Below are 12,105 nucleotides of genomic sequence, written 5' to 3'. Positions count from 1 at the left end.
CTGCTTCAGGGATCTAGAGCTTGGTTCTAGAGTCTGGATCCTAAGTTCTGGTCTGGCAAAGTGCTTCGCAAGAATCGTTGAGTAGTAGAAAAAGTGTGTTATCTGGGTCTCAGCAGTTCCTATTAATGTGTTTCCAAAGGGGGTGGGTAGGCTGATTCTCTATGCCCAACCCCCCAAGGATTTAAAAGGTTAGAGGATTCTGTCTTGACTGGAGAAAGGATCAGCGTGTCAGGAGGTGTCACCGTGATGCTGTGTTTATGGTTTAGCTGACATCCCCCTCTGCTTTTACATAGAAAATCAATTTTTCATAACATATTTCCAAGGTGCACAACTTGTTCATAATACATACACACCACAGATTACTTAAGGTACATTCTTGTCCAACTCTGATCTTCCTAGGAGCTTTGGTTCGGAAATGACAACTTATTCACACTTTTGGTGAGTTTCCCCAATATTGGTTCTGCACCAAATTTGATACATGCATGCAGATCCTCTCTGGGCATATTACTGTACGTTATGTTCATAGCAAAAACACTGCAGCTGCAATATTGATAAATTCTGGGGTTTGGTCTCAGAACATCACATAGCGTCCAGCTTAGTCTTAAATTGTGAGTGAATTTCTGTTAAGAATCCCAACGTTTCATATTTTTGTCAGCTTGGTAAAATCTGTTATATGCAATTTATAAAACATATTTGCTTTCAATTCAATACACACAACGGTTTGTCTCTGCCCCCAGAAGCTTGGCTGCCTCAGGGGTCATATGTCCTGTCTCTCCCAGAGCAGTTGTTGATCAGTCACATCCAAATCAGCATATTATATTCATCCCAAAGAATCCATTGTCTTGACTGAGAGCAACATGCCAGGGTGCCTTAGCTAGTTCCTGTTCACACCAGTCTGTCAATCTCTTGGCCAAGGACAGAAGGAAGCTTCTTTTGTTCAGGGAAAAGGTGTGGAATCTGTTTCATCCCAGTGTGGGAACTCTTTAACTCTGCAACAAATTGTCTCTTCTTACAATATAACCCACGTTTTTAATATATACATTAAACCATTGCTTCCTTAAAGTCATTTCAGAATATAGTTTTACATTGTCTCCACCCCTAAGCAAGTCTTTCTTTGGCATAGTTTGGGGTTCCCTGTTCAACTTTCACAAAGAAATGGTTTAAAACGCTGGCTTCTGGTAGTGGCGAGTACCGGTATTGCACCCATTTTTGACAGCTGTCTTCATCAGTATCTTTAAAATAGGATTTTGCTTGATAGCATATGATTCTTGCTGACATTGTATTGATGTGGATTCTTGCAGCAGAGTAATGTGGAACACCCAACATAGAGGTTGGATCTTTTAGGTGGCTCACAATCAAGAAAATATTTTTTTTGGAAGCTAGCTGTTGCTTTTGCAATCAGCATTGCTATTTCCTAGTGGTTTCAGGCTGCTTTGTGGGCAGCCCAATGGTGGTTTTAGGCATTGATCTCCTGTGCTCACCAATATAGGCAAAAGTGGATGGCCGCCTATTTGTCAGATTTTCACTGCGCATTTTCTGGTGATTTTGAGAGAGCAGCATGCTCTCCACTGGCCATTCTGATGTTTCCGCTGCCAGCAATGCACGGTGATGTTGCAGGGCTTGGATGAGTGGGTTAATACTTCCCACATTAGGAATATTTTTACCATCAATAGTTTTATTCAGAGTGTTTCCTTGGATTTTGGAGTATGGATTTTAGGGAGTAATTGTGGCTTTTACCCCGAGCTGCTCAACGGTGGTCCATATGGTGCTTCGTATTAAAAAGAGCAGATGTTCTTCCTGAATTACGAGGGCCTCCCTAAGTTCTCAGAGCCTCCCACCGACCAGGCCACTAAATCAATGAAGACAAGCAACGGAACACAGTATGAAGTCCTCAGCCATGTATGTATAGAGTCAATCCTAAATGTGTTGTCCCGCTTAGCAAAAGTTGAGTCGGCCCCCAATTTCCACACGACAGTTCTTGATACTGCAGGGCACACATTTAAGATGGTTAGATGTTCTTTAAATTGAAAGCTATTAGCCAGCCATATAAAGTGACTCGCCACCTCAATTGTACACATCAACAGCACAGTGTTTGTTACTCGCCTGGGGCCAATTATCACTAGCCAATAGCTAGTGGTGAGCACACATTCTTAGCCCTGTCAGACATTACAAGAAAAATACTAGCAAAATCTGTAAAATGGGTCAAAAGGGACATTAATCTTCTTTCACAAAGTTATTTAGTAAAGTGTTGCATTGGAAAACGATGCCCAACAAAACATGAGCACGCCATTTAATAATCCACTATATATTTGGTCAATGAGCTGGAAACCTATTAGAAATCGAATTGGTAAGAGCCCAGGGAGCTCAGCACAAAACTGCAGAGAAGGATGTAATGCTGGCAGGGCATCCTTTCAACACTTCTTGGCATGGTTGATAAAGTGACCGTCAACATGCAGGGCAGTAAAGCCCATTATTCAAGCACTTGGGGTCAATTCCGTTTGTGGAGTGTATTACAAATTGGCCCCGTTCATTATACTTCTCAAGCCTCACCCACACAAACCGATGTCTCTATGGGGACTGGTCCTCCCATGCACCATCTATAGTTACATTAAAACAATATAGCGCACTATTCTCCCACCATCAATATAGATTGCAACTCTCTGCCTCAATGATCTCAATCAGGGAACACAGAAGAAATAAAATTAAAAAGCTGCATGCCACCAACAAATAAGGCCAGATGCCGAAAATACCAAAATTGTCACTAAACACCCAAATCAAAGATGCTTCCAACAATAGGTGATCATCATTTCACTTTTCTGTCATAAGAGGGTCATGGTTATTTTGTGTAAACCAAAACAGACAACTTATGGTGAAGAATTTATGAATGGTCAATATTGTTTTTTAAACTAGGGGTATTTTTTTAATACATATTCGATGTGAAATCACTTCTACAGACTATTTTTGCAGATGAGGAACAGTGACATGAAATGCCCAGGACCACTTTGGTTGAGCAGTGAAGCTCGGATTTGAAAACATAACGACGTAGGTAAAACCACACACCTTCCAAGTAAAATTTGGTAGAAATGTGTTATGGATAACCACCACTATGTGAGATGAAACTTAGAATCTTGGCACATCCAGATTTTGAAGAAGGCAACTGAATGGATTAAACGCCTTATTGGTTAAGCAGTAATTTTCAATGTGTTGGTATGTTGGGGTGCCTTTATGGCATTTATTCAGGGGCAATGTAGTTCTTATGGGCAGTTCAACTTGACAGAAAAAGCTGAAATAGTATCCCTTAAAAACAACAAAAAAAATCCCACCTGCTGGAGCCGCTGTGTTGACTTAGAAAAGAATTGAAAGAGGAAACGGTTACCACAGTTAGAAGCAAAAATGTTTACGAATATCCAGTAAGACTTTATTTGAAGGAGATAGGTAGACGCCCAATCACTTGCATCCCAAAACATCAATAGACCAATATAATAAATGAAATGGTGAATTCAAAGTGAGAAAAATATGCTTTAAGTATTAACCAACAATGTACAGTATTTTATAAATACGTATATGCACAACTTGTTAAAATTACATGGATCAAAAAGTTTTATTTGGATGGATTCACCCTACCACGAATCACCGCAACAGAATTAGAATCTTTGAATTTCCCAGTCAGTGCGGCTTTTCAATGTTTCAAGTGAAGAAAGGATTATTTCCCATCTGTCCAAGTGTATGTTCATTATAAGGTAATAAAGAAACAAATACAACATTGTGAGCATGTGTGTTTTACCACTAATTTCAGGACTTAAAGACACAATAAAAACCTGTCTGATGGCGTGATCTGCCTATAGTCATTGTTTGACAACCTTGCAGCTTATTGTTAGTGAAATTGGATTTCCACCTAGATAAAAAACCTCGCCCCCATGTCAAACTAGTTATAGGATATAAACTGGACAGCTAAACAGTTTTAAAACGGTGCTAGGTTTGTGTCTTAGTTTGCTTGCCTTTGAAGATGCCGATATGGTCTAAACTGGGATTTCAGGTGGAAATGTACACATTGCAGTTCCAATCACCTAAACATTCACACCTAACCAAATGAGCTACGGATAATTGTTTGCAAAAATGTTTCTGCAGGCCTGCAATGGCAGGATGTTTCTGGGTGGTGTTATACCCTGGAGCCAAAACAGAAAAGGATTAAGTCACAGTCTTTCACTTCGATTTTGAAGTTGCACAATGCAATCCTCTTGAGCCTGTGGAAATGACCAGCTTTTTGAAAATATACAAACACGATCAATAAATCACATCCTTGAAAGCACAAAAGGCCAAAATGGCAGCGTGAAGTGCAATAGCAATGCAGTACTTTTATTGCCAAGTGGCTTTGGTGCCATTACCTCCAAGTAACACTTCCATGTCAATTCTGGATAACTCAAACGTAAAAACGAGTGAAAGTTAAGATACACAAAGGATTGCTTTTCTGATGTACAGTTGGTAAATTGACCCTGTAACAATTCCTTTGAAGTTGGCACTCAGCAGGCTCAACAGTTAACCAAGTAAACGATACTTCTGCAGTAACTTGGGGAAAACTTCCAAGTCAAGATCTTGAAACTAGGTCTACCCAGGCTTTAGGTATTTCTTCTATTTAACCAATTGCCCCGTCTGGGTTTAGACACAGAGTTACAAGGCATTATGCCTTCAATGGCCTAGGTACTGCAGCAGGTTAACTATATTCATTACTAATGCAATACCCAAATAGGCTTCGGTCACCCTTATGAATCAGAGGCATCATTAAATTTCCCAGCAGCTGCTTGAATAAATTACATAGCACTTGATGGCCTGTGAACTAGATCAGCACACTCAATCTTTACTACCCACTCCCAAATAAATCTGCTTGGAAGCCAGATATGAACATACATGAGCAAGCCCCAAAAGACCAATAGAAAAGGGAGGAGGAAATAGCAAGGGCATGGAGGCAAGCAATAAGTAGGGGAAGCAATATGGCACCACGCACAGCCATTCAGTCACATGGAATTTGCAGTGGACCAGACTTTCTTTCAGATTAACTTAGCACCAAGAGTTTTAGCTTGTGAACTTGCAATAGAAACAGTGGCATAAAAAACACTACAAATGTCCATTAAAACAAAAGTCTTGAATACAAATTACATTAGAAATAAGCTAATTTTCTAAGCCTTGTCATGGTGCTGTTCAGGAAAACTGTGCTTAAGGGGGATGAAGCCCTCCCTCCCCAGTTTGGAATGAGATTTGGTTCAGCCATCAAGAGGATCGGCATGTTCTTGCGTGGGCATCCAGCTACCCAAACTGCTGATCTAGGCTTATTGACCGAGTGCATTGTGCAGTGGTCTGGAATGCCAGATAGGGTGGCTCGTCTGTACACTGGGCTAGGATGTTGATCCCACTCCCAATTAAATGTTATCAAGATTATACATGTAATGTCAATTTATGTAGAATGCAAGGATTCTGATGTTATCTAGTCTGTTTTTACACATGAAACAAACTCAGATGGAAGACTACACTTTTGCATATTTTATTTGCAAATAATTTGGGCATCACATTTCATAACAGGTTTAATAAAATTGTTTTAAAAAGAAACCACTTACAGCCGCTGAAACATTTAGGTTTCTTAATATGTAGAACACACTGTACATTTAATTTCTACTGAGCTCTAAGCAGGCAGTATGAGGGATATATAATGGCTCCCACGTGATGAGGGTGGCATTGGCAGCAGTAATAACACTTACGAAAACAGCTGCATTGCAGCCCAAGGCAAGCAACACACCAGAACATAGTTGAAAAATGTTATCAGGTGAAGCAAGTGTATGAGCGGCTGAGTCTCAGTTGGGGGCAGGGTAACCATCTGTGGTGGCATGGATGCGACTATTTGACCATGCCCTAAGAACAGGCGTTTTCGGGCCTATGAGTCACCTAGTCTTTTATTGCCATGTTACAAATGCGAGTAGTCAAGTTCATAACAAATCCATGTGATTATAATTACATCATAATGCTCTTCAATGATGCTCTACCCATCAAAGGTCCTATGCTAACGCTGCACTAGGGATGTAACGGTATAACGGTATACCGTTAAAGATACCGTGAACCAATTAACAATAACCGTCACATTGTTTATACCGGTATACCGTTAAGTGTGCTTTTCAATCTGATTTGGAAAGGCTGCGTAAGCAATTGCTGCGCAGTCATGGTCTTGCACTGTTGGATGTGCCATCTGCCAAGTAGTTCCAGTTGGAGCAGTTTTTAATGCCATTCCATAAACCACACGTGTCTGACCAGACACAAAAACAGTATGTTAGCAATAGGAAGAATAAATACAGTGCCAAGAAGGAAAAGGGTTTACTTTGGGTTGGCGGCTCTGGGGTTTATATATTTATAATGGATAATATGTGCTAAACATATGACAATGGAGGATTGCCCTGGTTCTATCATTGAATTTACTTATAATAAGTCACACTGTGAAATTCACTCATCTCTGCGGGTATTCCCTGCTGCCATACCAAAGGGTAAGATGTCTGTGATTACTGAACACCTTTTGGTCCACAAGTAAACTAAAGGCTGTAACATAAAGAGAGCGTGCGTGTGCATAAGTGTATACTACCATCAGCCCCCATTGATCTGTGGCATGCAGGTTATAAAGATGGCAACATGTTCATCTTCACCAGTAGCCAGTGGGGAGCTAAAAGCCTAAATGACCACTTAAGAAAAGCTATTCAGTTTGCTTTGCAGTCTCAGCAGGCCCCCCCTCCTCTCCACACGTGTGCTTGTGTTGTTTGGTGGAAGAAAGATGGCATTTCAGTGGAAATTATGTTGAAAAGCCCAATTCTGGGCCTGGTTGCCTGATTTTGTTTGATGATAAATTTGACAACTTTTAGAAAATATTTGTTAAGATTGGTTAACTCCACCTGCTATACCACGATAACCATGATGTACCGTCATTTGGCAAGAAAGTTATCGTACCGCCATAAAACTAATACCGTGACACCCCGCCCCTGCACCCTATTTTGAAACATCTGGGTGCATCGTGCCCTACCCGATTGTTTCTTAGCTAGGTTCTCGCTTCAGACAAATGAATACGCAATTCCCCACTCACTCAAAACCATAACCAGGTTTTAACTGGATAGGAACTTCAGACAAGTACACAAGGGTTGAATTATTGTTACCAAGCCTGACAAATTCATACAATACGAACCATAAGTCATTACACTCCTACCTTACAAGTCAAAGATAAACTCATCACTGGAAAGGAATCTGTAAATAGGTCATGTTCAAAGAAAACTGTCTCTGGCCCTCGGAACAAAATGGCTCCTTTCCCAGACAAAGGCAAACGCCTTCTGTGTAGATTAACCCAACGCGTTTTAAGGACAGCAGGATATAGAGAACGTCATGAGGTCACAGGCTTAACAGTGAGGAGTCAGCCGGGTGGTAATATGGTAAGAAGTCACTGGCACTTTTTAAATTGCCTCTCCCCCTTCACCCCGGTCATCCCAAGAGCACCCTGCCACAGTTTGAAGACCACTGATCTATGTATGGTATGATGTGTTCCCTCCAACATAAGCCAGAGAAACCTCCCGGGTACTGTGAGCTCACATAATAGTGCCAAACTACTACTTGGTGATTAACATCAATGTCAAACACATAATATTGTACTAAAACAAATGACCATAAGGACATAACGTGGGCAGATAAAAGCACAAAGGAAAGAGACATAACACTACAAAAAAGGCAACACATTTCGGACATGGTCTGTTGTCTGGGCATGCTCCTGTATTCCCACGCGACAAACATCTGAACCACCTTCTAGGAATCTCTAGACACCAGAGCAGGTAGAAATACTAACTCCAAACTCTTGTTAATCCTACACTGCCCCACGTAGTACAAATAATGATCCTTACATTCCTAGAAAGTGGTTCAGATGTGTGATAATGGAAAGGTGTCAAAACAAAACCTATCCCTTGGTTGGCATTGTGTTCAGAAACGGTAAATTCCTACAATTGCCAAAAGTGGTCTTTAAATTAAAAGAAAGAAAAAAAAAGTATATTTTAACCCTTGGTCCTAGTAAGATCCTAAAACTATGAAGTTTGTGTCTAAATTCTATTGCCTCATTTACATTTCACGACCCTTTCGAGGCAACTCAAATTCACCACCTACACCACAGGAAGGTAAATACGACTGAGGATCTGCATAGTCATGTGAAAGATGGGGGAGGGGACAATAATGATGAGTGTTAACTGCTGTGAGACCCTTAAAATTATGGATGAATTCGTGAAAAGAGAAGTATAAAAATAAACGAGGAACTGGATGCTACAGATGAGTAGCTGAGGATTAGAGCAGCCATGTGAGGGATTAATACATGTATGGGTATGACGGGGAAGATAGGGTCGTCAGCACTGTGGCGAATACATAGATTGTGCGGCAGACGTGAAACAAACGTGGATAAAGGGGCGGGTAATGGCATGCACAGCTCAGTTACAGAAGAGGGAAAGCGTGACTTAACACTAGTGAAGGGCGTGAATAGCTCTGGGACAGAATGGCTCCATTCGCACTTAACTGACTGCCCGAATAAATACATCCTAAACTAATCTGACGGAATACTAAATAGGTCAATCATTGAATGAGATACTGGACAGTTCACAGTGGCAGAATGGGCTGTGGGAATGCGCAAATGTGACGTAATATGGGATGCCCGATTGGGTTTGTGAATAGCTCAAGGTGACACAGGGAAAAACTTCCATTTAGAAAGTTCGAATGAGAATGCCGACTCCGAACTTCAGCAAACAGGAGGTAACGCACAGAGCGTGAAAAACACGTAACGCTATGAATGGTTTAATAAGCCTAGATCCTGCGTGAAACCTAGCGCCACCTGGAAAAGAAACGCATTAAAATGCATCAGGAACATGCTGTGCAAACAAGGTCGTAGGGCGCAGACGCAAGCTCGCGCGCCCAACTAGAGCGAGGAATGAATGAACGAGCATAGAACACACGAGGAGTGTGCCTGCATCTCCCCCGAGTCACCCCACCCCGCTCTCTCCCGCACCGACTCACTGAAGAAAATGCGGCGTTCCAGGCTGTTTTGGCTGCCGCGCGCCTCGGTACTGTAGCTCATGGTGGTGCCGGTGTGCTGTTGCGCGGAAACCACCCGTGCGGCGTGCTCAGAGCGAAAGGAGAGGCCGGGCTTATCCAACAGTAAAATACGTACTTTGGGCGTGTCCTGCGGGGGGACAGGGCCTGCAAGGGGAGTGGCCTAGAAAGGGACGGAACCAACTGGTGGCTTGGCCCCCTAGCCTGAGAACTATAGCGCGCCAGAACTAACGGGGCGCGGCTTGCGCAAGTTTCAAGCTGGCAGGGAGAGAGAGGTGTGCTGCACTGGGCGGAGTTTCCATGTGTCAGTGCTACCCTCCACCTCGTTACTTCGCACTGCCAGCACACCTACCCAAACAGAGCAAGACATGACGGACCAATTAGAGCACAAGAAGAGGGCGCATGCGTACGCATGCGTCGCGAATAATTTTACAACGTATTTTTTAAAACATTTTTTTACCCATGCTGTTCGCTTTGGTAGTGCGGTGGTTGTGTGGGGATGGTGAGTGCTTGTACACCTTACCATCGTATTAAGAAGTCGAGGAAGCTCTAGGAAATGGACACTATATTTTTAGCAACACTACTTCACAAGATCTTAGAACTTAAATCCGTACTAACCTGTCCATCTTCTACATGAAGACATCTTTTTTTCTTATAATACAGGTTACCATAAGTCCCAGATTTCTTGAGTCACTCGCAGATTTTAGGCCTGCTTGTACCTGTTAAATTCCTACCTGAGGAACACAACATAGGGTGCTGCTGTGTACAGTGGCATAACACAAACTGCCATGCTGATCCCCCCCCTCCACGCCCAGACACCCAACAAATCATGGAATGCGTCACACTCTGGGCCGGCCTGGACCATCATGCGTGCGCATTGTCCATGATGGTCATGCTGCTGCGGCATGTGCGTACTGCGCTAGATGAGATGTATGCTTTAATCAAAATCTTTCACCTAGCGTAAGAACAAAGTGGCGTTGACTGTCCTCTGGCACTCAAATGTACCAGCCACCATTGGCAAGTAGTGAATTTTTTTATTAGAGGGGTGTAAATATTTGCCACAAGTATCCAAGAGCGCCCAAGTATAGCCTGGGAACCCCTGTACGAGAGATTTTTTTTTAAAATAATGCATTAAAATGGTGCATTATACAGCACACTTTCTTGGAAAAAATTGGTAAAAACATAGCTCTCAACTCACCCGCTTTTGGCAGGTGTCACCCGCCTTGCAAGCAGCTGATACACCCTCCAAGTCCCTCATACGCCCATTCACTTCTATGGGCTCTCAACCGCCAAATAGAAAATCGGGTGTTTTCACCCACCTTGGTGACACAAAAGGATGGGAGCTATGGTAAAAAGCCAGACAGTTTACAATCGGTTTTGTTGGGTAACTCATGAAAAAAATCTAATAGATGCATGTCACCACCAGTGCACAGGAACATTTCCCAATTTTCATACCTTACCCCACAACATATGTCAGTATAAAAAGGCTATTCACGCTTGCTGTGCCCATACATTTCCATTCTCACTACACCGATATATCCCAGCATTCCTGTATAAGAGCATACTCATATGATTTGCGTTTAATGCCAATAATCATACCATAAGAAAAAATTCCCGAGCAGGCTCTGCCAATATATGCCAGCACCCGCACATAAGAGCCTACTCCTGCTGGCTTTGCCGTACCAGAACAACCGTAGAGCATCTTTCTTATTTATATCATGAGCAATTCAACAGCAGACCCTCAATGTGTACGCTAGCACTATCCCTAGGAGGTAGCACACCCTCTCTCTGTAAGGTGGTGCTGTCACTAGGTCAGAGCTGGTGCGCAGCCTATCTAATAGGAAAGAGCTAAGAGGATCTATCCCTACCCCCTGCAATGTATAGTATTCCAACAGAATTTAAAACAAGAGTTGTTGATCCAGATCTATTTTTTGCGTGGACAGTTCAAGGAGGAAGCATTTCCTTCTGGCTTAATGCCGTTTCTCTTTATTTACCCCAAAGAATTGTGTACATACACTGCAGATCAGTTGGAATACTGTGGTTCAACAAACATAAAGAAGTCAAAAAGGGGGTTATTTCTAAAACTGTCCAGAGAGATCAGTTTATCGGAAACCATTTTTTTTGTTGTGCCGGTAACCCGTACGTTCTGCGGTCAATTTGTTCTAGCCAGATAAATCTGATAAAAATTACCAGTTAAATGTCAGTGCTGCAGATATAGAGATTTCAGTGAATGAATACCATATCCCCAACTCCCTCCAGGGATATCATACAATAGAGGGGTCGACCGGTTTCAATTACATAGTCGGTGTAGTCATCTTCTTTAGGACCGTTATTTTTTGTGCGTATTATCAATCGCATTGTACATCAGATAGGGTGGGGCCATCCATACCCGACCTGGGGAAGAATTAAAATCATTTTTTCACCTGGGTGTGCTGGGCATCATTTTAAATTGCAGGTATATGCCAAATTCAAATGGGAGATCATACAGATCTAATAGTGACCTGTTCACTATTGGGGGATCCCCTCTGCCCACACAATGGCACGTCTATCTCCCATGTGACTCTAAGTGGCCATCTCTTATCCTTTACAAAGCAAACATGTTGGACTAGTACCAATGAAGTAATCTCTAGTCTTTACCTCATGTTCCAGCTCGTGTTTCTCCGTGTGGGCTAGAGGAAACTTCCTTTTCTTTTTGGTGCTGTCTCCCTGTTGTTGCTTCAGTACACGGTATGGCTAAACCAAAAAAAGGGGAGAAGGGTGCTGTTAGAGCCAGTTTTTTTTAAATATTATTCACTGTCCATTTCTATACAGGTTATCCATGGAAGAGACATAATCTTGTAAGAAATTAGTCTCATACTCTGTACCCATGATGTAGTGCAGTGTCCGGTTAAGCCTTATATTATTAGAGCTAATGTTAACCTCTTTTGCCTGACCGCAAAGATTGAATGGTCATTCCAGTGATCACGGGTGCAGTAAGCATAAATCTTATTGTGCAATCGTGCTGGA

At 42.3% G+C, this 12,105-nt stretch overlaps 1 protein-coding gene across 1 annotated transcript in view; it reads right to left on the bottom strand.

The window, feature by feature from the left end:
• Positions 1-9,347, bottom strand: part of PPA1 (inorganic pyrophosphatase 1) — a 399,132-nt gene extending 389,785 nt beyond the window's left edge. Inside the window, exon 1 of the mRNA XM_069610510.1 lies at positions 9,064-9,347. Coding sequence (XP_069466611.1) covers positions 9,064-9,124 — 61 coding nt within the window. The 5' untranslated portion in view covers positions 9,125-9,347. The remainder of the gene's footprint in view (positions 1-9,063) is intronic.
• Positions 9,348-12,105: the final 2,758 nt, after the last annotated feature.

The sequence above is a fragment of the Ambystoma mexicanum genome, chromosome 8 (genome assembly GCF_040938575.1).
Source record: "Ambystoma mexicanum isolate Mex_15411 chromosome 8, UKY_AmexF1_1, whole genome shotgun sequence".
In the NCBI taxonomy this organism is placed as follows: Eukaryota; Metazoa; Chordata; class Amphibia; order Caudata; family Ambystomatidae; genus Ambystoma; species Ambystoma mexicanum.
This window is presented reverse-complemented; position numbering and strand designations above follow the sequence as displayed.